Source organism: Melitaea cinxia, chromosome 1, assembly GCF_905220565.1.
Source record: "Melitaea cinxia chromosome 1, ilMelCinx1.1, whole genome shotgun sequence".
Taxonomy (NCBI): domain Eukaryota; kingdom Metazoa; phylum Arthropoda; class Insecta; order Lepidoptera; family Nymphalidae; genus Melitaea; species Melitaea cinxia.
The window spans coordinates 14,396,393-14,414,337 of record NC_059394.1 but is presented as its reverse complement, the minus strand read 5'-3'; the positions used below and the strand labels follow the sequence as shown (position 1 = coordinate 14,414,337).

At 32.6% G+C, this 17,945-nt stretch overlaps 1 protein-coding gene across 1 annotated transcript in view; it reads right to left on the bottom strand.

Annotated features, from left to right (window-relative positions):
• Nucleotides 1-17,945, bottom strand: part of LOC123654069 (voltage-dependent calcium channel subunit alpha-2/delta-3) — an 85,695-nt gene that overhangs the window by 42,724 nt on the left and 25,026 nt on the right. The window contains exon 3 of the mRNA XM_045590033.1: nt 10,887-10,997. Coding sequence (XP_045445989.1) covers nt 10,887-10,997 — 111 coding nt within the window. The remainder of the gene's footprint in view (nt 1-10,886; nt 10,998-17,945) is intronic.

Below are 17,945 nucleotides of genomic sequence, written 5' to 3'. Positions count from 1 at the left end.
TTATCTACCAGTCAACCTTAAGGCGTAAAAAAATAGTAAAAGTAAGTGTTGAGGTAGGACTATAAAACAATACAAGCAAAATAAACATACGCATATAAATACATAAATATACTTATATATATACATATATACATACTACAAACAAAATATATAATATAAAATACTATATATGATATACAAAATATATAATATACTATATATGTATACAGTACACAAGCAAACAAGCGAAATCGCTCGGAGTGCGTGTTACTCAAGCTTTAGTGCAGGAGTCCCGCGGCTTCGGAATATTGAGTAAGTAGCCTGTGGGCCGCTCACATCTCGGGTGCGAGCGAGATGAAGCACCGTCTCAAGACTGCGAATCAATAAAGTCCACTCGTATAAGTCGGGTGCAGCGGATGTGGGTCACGGGTAGTCCGTGCATCCGGCGCACCCGCTATTTAATAACCCGCCCTAGACCAGACAGTTATTATTCGATCTACCATCCGATGTTTACACGAAGAATCCGAGCGATTTGAATGGTTAAGTGTTCCGTCATAAGCCTCGGAATGGCATTCGATAGCTATTACCACTGCATTGGGATTTCCCTTAATATACTTGTGGAAAACCGATGTTTATGTAGACTTTATGATTATATACCATGCTCGTATCATCATTTCACCTGCATTTTTAACAGAGTTCTGGTTTTGTGAATATCGTTTTAAGTTATTATAATAATAAATTCTTTATTTGGACCAAATATTTATTTACAATTTCTTAACCAGCCAAACTGCGTAACAGCTTATTGACATCGTCACAGTAAATACTTAATCACGTGGATGTAACAAACTACGACGGTTATTTCACTAAATATAATTCTACGTTTTTTTCTTCTTTGAAATTGTTCATTATTTATTAGTTGACTATTCTAATGAGTAACCTAAATAGTAATTAAACAACAGCAAATTTTATTTATTTATTTTATCTTGCCGTAGTAATTAGGTATATAATTATTGGCATAATAAAATGAGCTTGTAATTTAGAATTACTTTGCTCTACATATTTTTCAGATAAAGACTCTTTTTTTAACTTAAATTAAATAACGTATATTGCTTCTAAGAAAAGAGGTTATACATCATTTACAATTCTCAATCTTATAAATTGTTAAAGTTAATATTATTTTATACTGAGGTTTAGTTTTCCAAAAAAAACATGCAATTATTTTACAATTCCATACATCCATTTCTGATTATGGAATTCACTTTTTTAAATAGATACAATAGTTTGTCATATTGCTCCGAGTTTTGGTATTTATACCATCATTTGATATCCCTTTTTCGATTGGTACATGTACCAAAATACCAATAAATGTATTTTTTAAGTAGAAGAGCTTTTAAGCCTGTGATATGTCCATGTATTAAAAAAACTTAAAAGGTACCATAAAAACTAACAAGCTTATATTGGTTATTGTAATATTCTATTATAGATCATGTCCGTCAGCCACAAAGTTATGGTTAGAATAATGTCGGAGATTTCTTGTCACCAGCAGATGGTTTGCAATTTGCTGATGGCGGCATTAAGGTCGAGATGCAGCGAACTTATAGGGCCTCCCTCCCTCACTGCATGCACCCTGCACACTGTGGTATGCCTCTGGAATTTGGCGGCACGCCTTACACTACATAGTTACATACACGTAGCTAAAACTCATAAGAGACCCCAGCATTTTGTGGTTTATTTGGTCATGTGCCACTAAAAGTCAAAAGTTTGTCGTTAATTCCTTTAATGTTATAAAGAATATAGTTTTATTAAATTATATAATAATTTTAAATAAAGAATTAATTGTTATAAAAAATGTAGGTGATATTTATTTGCAAATGCTGAAACAAAAACTAACAGCAACAATATACAATGGTCTGTTTATACAAATTGGTCTGTATTGTACTGTTTATACAATGTTCATGTACGAGCATAAAACAGTTCACACGAAATCAGATTAACGCGATATTGATATTTCGACACGTGATCACAATGTGAGCGTGTGCGATTAGTTATTAGTAATAATTACGTACATGTCGAATAGCTATTAGCAAATTGGGAACTAGGCCGTATTTTATGCTGGTATTGCTGGTTCATTGCTCCTTAATATTAGATACGCACGGATATTACGCAGATATGACACATTGAACTATTGTTTGCGACGTTTAATTAAGTGCGTTGGGCGTAATTATAACCAAGTGTTTAAATTACAGATATTCATTGTAAATTTTTTATTCACTTTCTTAAAATATTTAAAAAATAATACAATGACGACTATACAGTATATGAATATACGCGAAAACCAAAATAAATAGATTAAGGTAAGAAAGACACTTTGAAATAATTTTATATAATAATTGGAATCTAATTCATATATTTTATTTTGATTTCATATGCTCAATTTCATTTTATCTATGAAAATGTTTGTTAGCTTTATCCCCTGATATGTACAATTATACTTTCATTTAGGGCATGATAAATCGACGACGCGTTAGCGCAACGGTCATAGCACTGGTTTGTGGCTGTTGCGCTGGCGGTTGCGGGTTCGATCCCCGCACATGATAAGATTATTGGCCATACAAATGTTTGCCGTGGTCTGGAAGTTTGTGCAGTCCTTGCGGGTCTCCCCACCGCGCATCGGAGAGCACGTTAAGCCGTCGGTCCCGGTTGTTATCATGTACACCTGATAGCGATCGTTACTCATAGTAGGGAATATATCCGCCAATCCGGACTGGAGCAGCGTGGTGGATCTCTGGTCCTTCTCCTGCATTAATAAAGAGGCCTATTACAGGGGGATATTACAGGCTGAAGTGTAAGCGTTGGAATTTTGATATTTATAATAATATTGCTATTAACTTATTTTACATTTGCGTTTATGACTTATTCATTACCTATGGCCGTAGCAGGATGTCTTATGATGTGTTCTTAATTGGTAAATAAGGTACTCAAAAGTAATTTTTTAAAACGGTTCGTTGGAACTCTAGAATAATATGCTTTATCAAATAAACAAACCTTTTTACTTTATTATATTTAGTTAACAACTGCTTTTTTAACCGACTTCCAAAAAAGGAGGAGGTTCTCAATTCGACTGTATTTTTTTTTTTTTTTTTTTTTTTTTTTTTATGTATGTTACATCAGAACTTTTGACCGGGTGGACCGATTTCGACAAATTTTGTTTTAATCGAAAGGTTTTGTGTGCCAATTGGTCCCATTTAAATTTATTTGAGATCTAACAACTACTTTTCGAGTTATATCTAATAATGCGTTTTTACTTGACGCTTTTTTCGTCGACCTACGTTGTATTATACCGCATAACTTTCTACTAGATGTACCGATTTTGATAATTCTTTTTTTGTTGGAAAGAGGATATCCCTAGTTTGGTACCAAGGAAACCAGGATCTGATGATGGAATCCCAGAGAAATCGAGGGAAACTCTCGAAAATCCGCAATATCTTTTTACTGGGTATACCGATTTTTATCATTTTTAATTTAATCGAAAGCTGATGTTAATCATGTGGTCACATATAAATTTTATCGAGATCTGATAACTACTTTTTGAGTAATCTTTGATAACGCGTAGTTACTTGACTATTTTTTCGTCGACCTACGTTGTATTACTCGTCGATGTAATTGAAGTCGGTTTTTTTTTCGTTTGCGAGCAAACACAATTATTTAGCAACCGCTCTGGTGTAGGTGTGCGTACGCGTCTAAACATGGTTTGCAAATTCGAATCCCACTCAGGGTGGATATTTTTAATTTGAACAAATACTTCGTTCCGGTTTGAATGTCTCGTTTTGTGGGTCTTCCCATCGTGCTTCGGAGAGCACTTTGAGCCGTCGGTCCCGGATGTTATCAAAGGTACGTGATAGTGATATTTAGTTATAGTAAGAAATATCCGCCAACTCGCAGTGGAGCAGCGTAGTGGATTAAGCTCCGATCCTTCTCTTACTCGGATAAAAAGGTGTTACAGATTGAATCATGATATTTAATTTACATTTAGCTACTTTATCATAACGTTATGCTTTTCAGTGAAATCGAAAAGGTGATAATACAAAAAATCCTAATGTCAATAATTTCACGTCAAACGGTAATATTCTAAGTAAGTAGCTCTGGTTTCTTAGCCCAGAAAGTTGGTACTTAGTGATTAAGTTAAAGTAACGCTATTAATATTATAGTTTTTAATTTGTCAACGTTGCTTGACATTTTTTGTCTCGTTAAATGAAGTATTGTTTGGAAAGCGGGCGGGGATGCCGAGGTTAGAGGGTGGCGTCCTGTTTACATTATAGCTAGCTATTATAATATTATGATTTATTGCTCAATCGGTGCCTCGCCAAGCATAGCGGCTTCGTAATTTCACCTGAATTTTGTTCACGTTCGCACACTTAGCTTGAGGAATTTAAACTACGCTTTAGCATGTAAAGGAAGGCTTTTGATATGGATTATTCACGTTTAAATGAGCTCAAAATACATATAAACTAGAAGGTTATATTGAACTGTATCAAATATAATATTATAATTTACTTTATGAAGTAAATTCTGTTTTTCAAAACTATTTTTTGAACCTTCGTATCAAACTACAGAATATTAAGATTTTTCATTACTTTGTGTATTTTTATTCAATATATTATTGTTTTATTTTTCATATTTTTTTTACAACATCAAACGTAAAATTCTATACTACTTCATTTTCTTTACAATAATAAAATGTAAAAACATAGTAGTTTAAAGTTTTGATGATGATGTTCATTTTGATGATGATTTGATTGATGTTCATTGTGTTTTTTCATTTTCGTGCCCCATACATTGTTAAATATTTTGTGATATTAAATTGGAGTGGGGTCATAAAGAAAACCGAATCGCTGTGATTGCATTACACAAAGTAGGTATGGAGCCAAATGCAATTTTTAAAACCCTCCATACGCTTGGTATTAGTCAAATGTTTGTGTACCGGGCAACAGCCAAGGTACGCAGAGGGAGGTCACAGAAAAATTTTGGTTACGGATAAGAAATTTTTTACAATTGAGTAATATTTTAACAAAAAAAATGACCCTATTTATGCTCAAAGCTCTAAGGAAGCTTCCCAATAAGTCAACAGAGTACAACGTGGGCATTATCCGACTTCATTGATGGTTTGGTGGGGTGTTAGCTATGAAGGAGCGACTTAGCTATATTTTTGTGAAAAATGTATCAAAATATCGGCGCAAGTGTATCAAGAAACCATTCTTGAAAATGTTGTTAAGCCCAACAACAACACCATGTTCAATAACCAAATGTGGCATGGCCGGTTAGAAACCAACGTTCCGGAATTCATCAGAGCTGAAGACTGGTCGTCATCTAGTCGCAATCTTAATCCACTAGATTATGATTTATGGTCAGTTTTAGAGAGTATGACTTGCTCTAAATGCCATGATGATTTTAAGTCCCTAAAATAATCTAAACGTTTTGTAGTGAAGAATTTTTCCATGAAAAGAGTGCGTGCTTCTATTGATGACTGGCCTCAATGCTTAAAGAACTGTATTGCAGCCAATGGAGACTACTTCGAATAAACTTTATATTTTTTTAATGGTTTTATATTAATGTAATAAACTAACATACTGTAATATTAATAAATGTTACGTGCAATAGAAAAAAATGTTTTTTTTTCTTTGTAACAATAAACATTTTTAAAAATCATATCAAAAATTGACCGCTCCAGCGGGGTTTCGAACCCGCGTCTCCGACTGACCGTGTCGGTCGAAGATTTTCAAAAATGCTTAGAATTCCTAATGTGTGGGTAACACAAAAATAAAATCGTACATATTTGTAACAATATTTAGGACAAGACTATGTATATTATATTCACGTGAATTTGTATAAATGTACTCATAAAATAATGTATAATTAAAATCTGAGGCTTACGTAATACATACATTACATAATGAATGTATGAAAATGAACAATAAACCAAATATAACTTCCTCAGAACCTTACAAATATCGTTTAGAAACATGTACGACATAAATATTTAAATGTCTTTTAAAACAGGCAACGACTATAGTTTTAAATAAAGGTGGTGCGTGTCATTTGGTCCCACTTAAATTTATTTGAATATATTATTATTATATAACAACTACTTCTCGAGTTATATCTAATAATGCGTTTTTACTTAACTATTTTTTCGTCAACCTACGTTGTATTCATTATACCGCATAACTTTTTACTGGGTGTACCGACTTTGATGATTTTTAACATAATCGAAAGCTGATGTTTATCGTGTGGTCACATTTAAGTTTCATCGAGATGTGATAACAACTTTTTGAGTAATCTTTGATAACGCGTATTTATTTGACTATTATTTCGTTTACTTACGTTGTATTACTTGTCGATGTAATTGAAGTCAGTTTTTTTCGTTTGCGAGCAAACACAATTGTTTTAAATAATACTTTTCAAAATAAGAACTAAAAATTCAATTAAATTTTGTGCTGCATGTAGTTAAACTATACTTAATGCAAGAATACATCAAATAAAGAGTGCTGAGTTAGATGGCGAATAGGGACACAGACGGCAAATTTAACCCACTAAATTCTCACAGGCGAGTTAGGCAAGCGAGTTTCCCTTTGAAATATTCGCATAATCGAGCTTTGCAACTACCAACCCATAGTTATAACGAACATACATATATGTAGAAGGACTGATATTTTAAATTTTTCCAATTTTGTGTTTAATAATTACTTTTAGTATCAACTAGTTAAATTATTTCTTGCTATCGAATAAGATTTCTCAAGTACAAATATTTCATGGAAACCCAAATCAAAATATCGAAATCAATATCAAATAAAGATAGCCTATTTGTCAATACAAATTGAAAAGAGGCCTGTAAGGACTACGAAAACTTTTGGGACGGTATAATTTTTAGTTTACAGGGCAATGAACTGAAGTACGCAGATGGAATTACGTATCGGGGTACAAATCACGAAACATTCCAATCTCTCCAGTTAATTGAACGCTGTAGACCTTCATTATGTCGGGTGGGGATGAATTGACAAAAAAGGAACTTTTACAGAACGGCGCTGATGGGTGGAGGAAACAAAAACCGCAAATGGCATTCGGGAGGTGGTTCGGATCGAATAATTACGTCGCATGGCTCATGCCCGAACTTAGCTTTCACACGCCAAACATTGTCGCTCTCCATAAATCTTTGCGTTCAAATCGACTGACATTAAATGTTTTATAGAACATTTAAGTATATTTTTAACAAACTTTGACACAATGAAATAACTCTGACAGCTTTCTTTGTAAAGTGAACCTCTATAGTAGTAATCTTTTGTAGGTTTTCGCTGTCGTCTTTTTGTAATTAATTAAAATATAATTTAAAAAATATTACTTTCTTTAAATCATTATTAAGAACGAATATAAGCGTCGAGTTATAAATTTTAACGTGTTTGTTTATATAACAAAATACAAAATATCATTTCAAAGTAAAATCGATAATCGCATGGATAAGTTTGCATAGATGAAAGTTAAGACGGATAACAGACGTAGTCAGATTAGTTCGGGATCGAGAAGAATTCCAATATCGATGGAGGAGAGGAAGTAGAAAATGGTAATGACGTCTGTCTCTACGTGAATATTTTTCACTACTAACGTATACTGTTCAAATTCATTTCCAATAGCTTCATTAACTTGCTTTTGTCTTTTTAAGTATCATTATTTTGTTTTACTAATTTATGTAACCCTAGTAAGAGCTGAGTTAGTTGTTTTTTGTTTTTTAATTTAATGATTCTTCAAGTGAACCTTCTTTAGAATTGGGTGAGTATTCGTCGTGATTTGAAACTCGATGCAACGAAAATGCGTCACAATAAAAAACAAACAAATAAATGTTTAGGAGAAAATGAGATAGAATACATAACATGGTATATTATATTCTCGGTGATAAAAATCTTTCGTAGGCTACATTTCAGAAGTTTCACTTCTACCGTTTGTGAATCGCACACACACGCTAGTCATCGATTTACTATATTAACACCAATTTCATTGTTATTATTGTTATTTTAATTAAACATTACTGATTGTAAAGCATGATGTAACCGACTTCAACGAAGTGAATGTTGAACAGTTTTACGTATATAATAATCAAAGAAACCTACTGCAATGCAAAAATTTTGAACTTTATTGATTATACAATAAAGCATTTTATTTTACATAACCACCTATTATATAATTATGAACACGCTAATAACTTTAGAAGTAATATTAAATATTAGCAATGACAATTTAATTGATTGTACTCGCTCGCTAAAGCAATAAAAACACATGTTGCTTTGACGACGCTTGCCGCACGCAAATCAAATCTACATATTTACAAGAACACCCACACAGCCCCGACGACAAGATGAGTTTAATTGTGTACATATGTAAACTGTAGTATATAGACTCTATATATGTATAGATTGTTAATTACTATTCCATTAACATACTAAGATACTGTCCATCAAAAAAAACTGCTTAATAAAGAGCTGGCTTTGAAGTTTTCTTGAAAGATCATTACTAAAAGATCAGGTCACCTTTGCTCGCTTTTATCTTTGTAACGATTATTTGACTTTTATGTCATTTCGTAATATTTATAATATTTTTTAACTAGATGCCCCGCACAGTTTTACCTGCATTAAATACAATTTAATGCAGGTTATTGCTGAACTTTTTGCAAACGTACTACGTATCCTACTAATATTATAAACGCGAAAGTTTGTATGTATGGATGTATGGATGTTTGTTCCTCTTTCACGCAAAAACTACCTAATGGATTTTAATAAAAGTTTAAAATAATATAGCTTATACATTAAAATATCACATAGGCTATAATTTTTAAAGATTGTGTGTGAATTGTTCAAAATATAACGATATAATTGTCAAGTAAGTCGGAAAAAAATCTGCCGTCTGTGAGCTATTCTGGCGTGCGCTGCAAAAACTGTAAAATTTACACGTATATAATGTATAAGAGAAATATTTATCTTAATTAGTTCTACAAAAAAGTCCGCGATAGCATATATCTATTTTTTATGGGTAAGCCATTGTTGAGAAAACGGTAAAAATTGATAATATATTTCTAATGCACAGGTAGCGACAAATTGATTTTTATGTCGCAGAACCAATTTTGATGAATTTTGGTATAAAGATAGATATTGAAAAGATAATAAGCTACTCGAAGTACTTACTAATCCTGTGCAGATGAAGTCGCGGGTACAAACTAGTATATAATATTTTTAAGTGTGGATTTATTAGTGCAAAAGGACGAAATATCAAAGTTCAAAAATAAAATTTGCTATCGAAGTTTAGTGAAAGATACAAAAATATACATCACAACATACTAAACGTTGGCCAAGTTGCAATTTTACAAGTGCCTACAATATGCTTCAGCCTGTAATATCCTACTGCTTGGTATAGGCCTCGTTCTCCACATAGGAGAAGGATCAGAGCTTAATCCCCCACGCTGCTCCAATGTGGGTTGGCGGATATATTTCCTATTATGAGTAACGATCGCTATCAGGTGTACATGATAACAACCGAGACCGACTTAACGCGCTCTCCGAGGCTCAGTGGGGAGACCCACAAGAACTGCAGAAACATCCAGACCACGGCAAACATCTGTATGGCCAATACAAATGTTTGTCATTTACGAGGATCGAACCCGCAACCACCATCGTAACAGCCACAAGCCAGTGTTGTGAAAATTGCGCCAACGTGTCGTCCCTACAATGTGGCTAGAAGTTATTTAATTATTAAATATATTCTTCATGAAGAACTAAACCCACTTTAATTATAATTGTGTTTGCAGGCAAACGAAGAAAAACCGACTTCAATTATATCGGCAAGTAATACAACGTAGGTAGACGAAAAAATAGCTAAGTAAATACGCATTATCAAAGATTACTCCAAAAGTTATAATCAGATCTCGATGAAATTTAAATGTGACCACATGATAAACATCGGCTTTCGATTAAATTAAAAATCATCAAAATCGGTACACCCAGTAAAAAGCTATGCAGATTTTCGAGAGTTTCCCTCGATTTCTCTGGGATCCCATCATCAGATCCTGGTTTCCTTATTATGGTACCAAACTATAGATATCCCCTTTCCAACAAAAAAAGAATTATCAAAATCGGTACATCCAGTAGAAAGTTATGCGGTATAATACAACGTAGGTCGACGAAAAAAGCGTCAAGTAAAAACGCATTATTAGATATAACTCGAAAACTAGTTGTTAGATCTCAAATAAATTTAAATGGGACCAATTGGCACACACCATTACCGATACTCATAATTTACCGATTTTCATAATTTTTAATTTAATCGAAAGCTGATGTTTATCATGTGGTCACATATAAATTTTATCGAGATCTGATAACTACTTTTTGAGTAATCTTTGATAACGCGTAGTTGCTTGACTATTTTTTCGTCTATCTACGTTGTATTACTTGTCGATGTAATTGAAGTCGGTTTTTTTTTCGTTTTTAGAAGAATAGAACTATTTCTATTTTACCTGTAATCTACATATATAAAAATAAATGTTTATCTGTGTCCTTTATACAGCAAAATGTTGTGCATGAGCGCACAAAGGTATGTGAGTCGGTAAGACCAAATAAAAAGCGTAGCAACGCGCGCAAGGTACAGCTTCATAAAAATAACACGTTCAAAACTGCATGGTCGATTCTACTAGACAGTAATGTAAGTAAGTACAACACTTTCTTTCAAAGTTGAAAATTTATTCGAAAATTAAATTATTAGAATGACGAGATCACCGCATCGAACATGTTCAAAATAAATCCAATATTATAAAATGAACTTGTCACCTTTGCTCGATGTTTGTATGATATTGTTACAAATATATTACTTACCATGACAGCGTTAATTTTGAAGTCCATATGATTCTTAACTTCAGCGGCGAGTTCTCGCACTAAGATCAGGCCGTCTTTTCGGTTCACCTCCACGTTGTACTCGCGGTATTTCTAAGTAACAAAAAAAACAGTACTTGTAATTAAAATTCAGTCCATATAGGAACTAAAACTTTTTGAAATAGAAGAAGTAGTTTGAGACTAGTATCCTTAAACCTTTATTCTGCTTAGTTTCATTTTAGTCCTTCGTTTTGTTAATTTCAAGTAATACCTTCTTGAATAAAAATAGTTGGGGAAAGTGTCACGTAGCATATAGTGGTTTAACATATTATGTACATATCTAATAAGTTTTGCACAATAATAATCTAAACCTTAGTATAAAATAGGCTTGTTCTGATTTGAGATACATACTAATAAATAAATAAAAAACAAGGAATGTGCTAATTATATATAATCATCAAAAGTGCTAATTTAAACAAAAAATAAATTTACTAAATAGTTTGATGCCGAGTTTATACTTATATGCTATTTATTTATTTGCAAAAATATATAAAAACTAAAATTAAAAATAATTGTTTGCTAAAAAAACGACAAAACCGACTTCAATTACATCGACAAGTACCTCATCACTATCACCTATTGCAGTCCACTGCTGGACAAAGGCCTCCACAAGTTTGCACCAAAAATAGCGTGAACTTATGTGTGTTGCCCATTGTCACCACGCTGGGCAGGCGGGTTGGTAACCGCAGGGCTGGCTTTGTCGCACCGAAGACGCTGCTGCCCGTCTTCGGCCTTTGTATTTCAAAGCTAGCAGTTGGATGGATATCTCGCCATCGGTCGGCTTTATAAGTTCCAAGGTGGTAGTTGAACTATGTTATCCTTTAGTCGCCTTTTGCGACACCCATGGGAATTAAGGGGGTGGCTATATTCTTTAATGCCGTAGCCACACAGCTTACCACTCGACATGTACCTAATACAAAATAAGTAGACAAAAAAAATTAACAAACGCACTAGTTGCCACTACGATCATGGGGATTGGGATATTTTCTTTCCTACAAAAAAGAATCGGCAAAATCGGTTCATAAACGACGAAGTTATCCGCGAAAAAATAAAAATATATACGGTTGAATTGAGAAACCTCCTCCTTTTTTAGGTCGGATAACAAGTAGGATATTTCGAAAGAAGCCACTCCCACATTGTATCCTTCAAACGATGTCAGGGTCGCCACAAGTTATTGATAAAATATGTATTTAATCAATAATAAAATAGTCGAGTACTCCTCTTTTACCAAAGAAAGTAATAATAAAACAGATTTTTAGCTGATGTAGGGCACAACAGGAAATTTCCTGCTCAAAATATGGAGCAGCCCGACTGGGGTAGTACCTCGAACTTACAGAAGATCACAGCTAAATAACACTGTTTTCAAGCAATGTTGTGTTCCTGTTGGTGAATAAGGTGACCAGAGCTCCTGAGGGGATTTGGGATAGGGTCGGCAACGCGCTTGCGATGCCTCTGGTGTTGCAGAGGTCTATAAGCTACGGTAATCGCTTACTATCAGGCGAGCCGTACACTTTTTACAAGCTTTTTATTAGCTTCACCTGTATGTTTGTATGTTTGTAACAGACTCTTTTGGCCTTCATTTTGACCCACGTTTGAACGTTCAGATTTCTTATAAGCTTAGTAGACTTATCGAGGACCGATGACAATTCACTAATTTGATAGATATTTTTTTTAGTTTGGTTTATTTATAAAAGCGTGTTATTTTAGTTTTTTTTTTAACTATTATTATTTGCTGATCTAATTATGTGTATTTACCTGTTATTATAGGTTTAGTAAATTAATATAACGATGGTAGTTCAGTACGGCTAGTAAAATCGGCTCCGAGCTGACGTGTAATTTAATGTTTTCATGGAGGTAGATATACATCAGGAGGAGTATAACGCTCGCATTATTTGCAAAAATGACAACAATTACGTCGCATTTACGCTACATTACGCGTCGATTTATTGGGCCCAATATGGCGGCTCAGATCTGTCAAATTTAAAAATAGAACGAACACGTCCGGAATTCGGCGTATGCTAGCTGCCAAATTATTGTTATTCGACAGAGGCTTCCGAGTTCCGAGCCGCGGGCGTTGTTATTGAATTTCGGATTGTACCCGATGACGCCTTTGTTATGGAGTCAAATCTAATTATGTAGCTTTAATATCATATACATTATGTAATGGCGTTATAGAAAAGTTTTAAAGGAAAAGCTTATTTCACAATATTTTTTGAACATTAAAAATGAAATTTTTCAAAAAGTTTTGTTTTAATTTTTTTTATTTTTTATTCATCACTGGACAGATTTCTCACTCTGTTATCCTCAGCAAACCTTTTTCTACCTTTCATACCCATAATGTAGGAAAACATAAAAGCTTAATCTGACATCTTTAAAAGTCTGCGATATTGAATTTAAAGTATTTTTCAAGTTACTCTCAGCAAGCCTTTTCATGATTCCCTTATTGTAAGAGTACATTAAAAATAACTACTTTGCCATCTTGGGCGTAGACGCCATGTTGGATTTAAACTGACGTCACATAGCTAAACATGCATTGTCATCCAAACTAAACGGGTACAAAAATTTCAGTTCAATCAATTAATGATATACGGTTAAAAATTGAGTTGCAAGGTTCCACCCTGACAAATACTTACATTGCAAGTTAAATAAAAGCTTTTAAAATAAACTAGTTACTATAAATTTAAATTTTTAAAATTTCAACCCCATATTTCACTTTTTCCTCGCACATCGTCAAAACACTTCATATTCTAATGAGATGCTTTAATGTTTCTCTTCAAAGGTGGGTCAAGATAATTTGTATGAATTTTCATATTTATAACAGGTTATCTGCATAATTTTCTGACATCAATTTTAATTTCAATCCTATTAAAATTTTGCTGAAACTAACTCGAAAACGACCCTATATTCATAGTAATCCTACTAACAATCAGGCTCATACATTATCAAAGCCCGACTAATTTGACATTATTGTTACTGATTAAAATTTTAAACGCTATACAAAACATCGTAAAAAATATAAACTAATATTTAATTTTCCGGAATATTAAATGAAGTAGGCGAATATTGCAGCAGAGGACCCTGGGGGACACATTGGCCGACAAGGAAGCTAGATTCAATTAAGGCCGTTAATTTAATCCGCTCTACAGTTTTGCCGTCCACACCTCGTTGATTGGAAGCTGTTTCGTACGAACACTAGTTTTACAACATGGGATCAAATATTGATGATAGTTTTAATACTATTTGTGATCTAAAGATTGACGGTTGATTATATAATTATTTTTTTGTAAATTAAAAACATTATTACTACACATTAATCCTTAGAATCTCCTCTTAATATTGCTGATGTTATAAAGTTAATATTTTTGTATGATTTAGTTAAATTTGAATAGATTCCATCATTTTTTTTAAAAGTAAATTGTATCTTAATCGTACAAAAATTTATAGGTATACTCGTAATACGTAATACAAGCATTTGACTGACAAAATGCTTTAGTCCGCATTGACTACAAATTGTGAATTTCGTATTAAACGAAAGAGGTTCGGTATGAAACTACATTATATAATATCATTGCATAACCCCTTTCGACCTCTAGCCATTGTTAGTCATTGGAAATGCCGCAATGTTATACTGAGTTAGGTCATAGTTACGAATTCAGTGTTGCTCACTTTTATCATGCAAGTGAAGTTTTTATGCTTTTATCTAAATGTACTGATGCGTATAAAGGAGGTTGTATAAATTAAATAGACAGTAATAGTCAGTTACACATATATTAAAACAAAGAATATGGTTTAAGATTAGTAGCAATCATCGTATCATTGTCAGTTTATTTTCGATGATCAATAGACTGTAAAACTAAATTCTATCGAAACCTAAATATTTCTCGCTCCATTTCACTTCTTAGCATCGTATTTCTTTATAAGCAACCTAAAAAAACGAATCGCCCGAAATTAAATTTAGAAACCTTATCGTAAATACTAAGAAGGTAAATACGCTAAGTCACGATACGTCGATGTGAACTGGACCAATGGACCGGCGTCCCTTGCCGTTAGACAGGACTTTCCACTTGGCCCGCATTTGTGCGTACCACACACAAGGGAACTCCATTTGTCCGCAAAAAATGTATCTAGAGTTAAGTCCCCGACTCGCCTTTACGATAGTATCCTGATTTTGATACGACTTTACGTTGATAAAATCTATTAACATCGTATGGAATACGATCGGCTGACCTGTTATCAGTTTAATTTTACATTAAAGCATGCGGTAGTCTAAGCGGCATGTAGGCGTTATTTGCGGTTTCTACTCGACCGCACTCAATTCAATTGGCGTGTCTCGCACATAATTGTGTTACACAATCGTGTTAAGCTCTTAGTTATAGAATTTGCACTGTTTGTTTGACAAATATTTTTTACCAGCTTTCTTTACCTTTTTAAGTCGCCTATTCCTATCCTGTCTAAAATGTTCGAATAATATGTCTATTTTTTGTAATGTATAATAGAATTTTGACAATATTTGGTAAACCATCTATATAATAGATTAATTAGCTTTAAAAAGACTTGGCGCTTTACATTTCATAGTGGTGTATTTTAAATTTTTCTAGTGTTCTGTTTTTATTGTTTTCGTTTTTAAAATTTAATAAAACATTGTCTCTATGTATGCAGTGTTACTTATAATTACTGCATAAATTAGTCATGAAACAAATTAATACATTATATATTTTAGACATTTTTTGTTAGCAAACTTTATTTAAATAAAATAAAATAAAATAATTATTTCACTTTATGAAAGCTGAAATAGGTTTTACAATAATTATTAGTAAGTAAATCCTAGTAAATTGGACATCTGACAGTTTTGGTCATTTAAATCCGGTATACCACGGCTAATGTGATTGAAAAATTTAACAGTATTATTTACATAATGTATCTTTAACTTTATTCAAAAGGTTCGGTTTATCAAAAATGCAGTAATTGTTCAAGCAATACATTGATATAGATTATAAGAAATAAATTTAAAGTTTTTGAAGCGCAAAAGAGTGAACAAAGCGTCTTGGAATTTTCAATCTGTTCAAATGTTCGATCCGCGCCAGATATTAATATTAAACATTTTTCTGAAGTTCGCTGCAGGATTTACTTTTATGTTTTCTTTAAGATGGCTTGTTAATGTATATTTTACCACATTTGCATGCATTCTTAATACTTTTATATTTACATAACTGTATTTATATTTAATTACTTTATTTTATTTTTATTTTTTTATAAATAATGTAGTTTAACAAAATGTGTAAATACGTGTCGAGAGCGATCATATTTTCAATTATCCAATTTTCGGAATTCTCAATCATGATCGATTTTTCTTTATAGTTATAACTAGCTGACCTGGCGAACTTTGTACCGCCTTCTTTATTTTTTTCTTAAATATAATAATTAATATATCAAAATAAAATATAGCCTATCTTTCAAGTTGGATCGAACTGCACATGGTGTGCGAATTTTATTATAATCGGTTAAGTGGTTTAGGAGTCCATTGAGGACAAACATTGTGACACGAGATTTATATATGTTAAGATAAAGTAACAATCAACTAACTCCGTAGACATTACGCGGCTAGACCTTTATTAGTTTTTATATTATTACTTGTTCAAAACTAGCGCTTTATAGACTAAATTGACATCACAAATTAAGTACTTGTGTGGTCAAATCTTAATTAGATTTATCAAAATCATTTAACTACGCTTTTTAATATTTGCTTTTTCATCCAAAAATAAAAAAACAAGCAACAATTGTTTAAAAAAAATCAAAGTATATTGACCTCGCTATAATTATATAAATTTTTTTTAATAATTATTTATAAAATGTTTTCAGCGAGTGCTCGTTCGACTTCGACATCACATAACCCACTGTTCTACCTTGCCCCACTTTTCACGCAGATAGTGACCTAAGCCCCGTTCATAAGGTCTTTATAAAATACTAGCGAATTAGGTTAAACTGAATTCAATCCGAGGCACGGCGAGAACATCCGACTGAGAGACAAACGCGTTTCAAAAGATTAGATAGAATCAAGCACTTTTATGTTCACAGATCATTTGATGTAACGGCTTTTGTAGGTATTCTATAATTCTTTATACTTCTTTCATTGTGACAATTGTATTAAACGTGTGAAAACATTTTTTAAGCACTAGCTGATACCTATAACTTCGTGGACGTTACTTCTATCAACAATATTTTTATATGAACAGAAAAGAACATCAAAAAATCACGAGCAAAACATTCTTTACAAAATTTCGTTTTAAAAACACGTAGCGCTTATACAAATTGTTGTTTTTAAAAGTTTAGAAGAAACCTTTTTTTAAACTAATATAAATATATTAAACGATAACACAATATTTTTAATAACAGTCAGTTGTCGAAGAAATAAATCTCAAAAGACTAAATAGAAATCTTGTAGTTTTTACGTGATGCACTCAAAAAAGTAGAACTCTATTATTTTATTTATATTAACATATTTGTAGCGTTGTAACTCACTTTAAAGCATAATAAATGTGTACCAACTTATATACAGAGGTATCGAATAACAATTGTGAGCCGAAGTAAATAAGAGTAAATAGAAGTGATTTATCGCTGTGATATCGCATAGGTAGTGCTAGACGACGCTAATATTGAATAAGTTCCAATGGCAAAGTTTCTCTTGCGAAACATTATATTACTTTTATCGAGATCTCGGGTAGAATTTTGATTTTTTTTTTTTTTCATTACAGAGTAGACACGGTAATGAAATATTTTGTCGATTCATGTTCGTAAACAGAATCTTATTATTATTTTTATAATAAAAAACAATCTTTTTCCTGGACTACAATTATGAATTAACCTGAATTTAAAACATGATTTTTTTGTTTCTACCTAGTTAAAATTTCGTATATACTAAAGCTAGAATGTTAAAAGCTGGTAAAAATTTTGCTTATTTTATCAATTATACATTTTGGAGAGGAACAAATGTAATTATGCTAG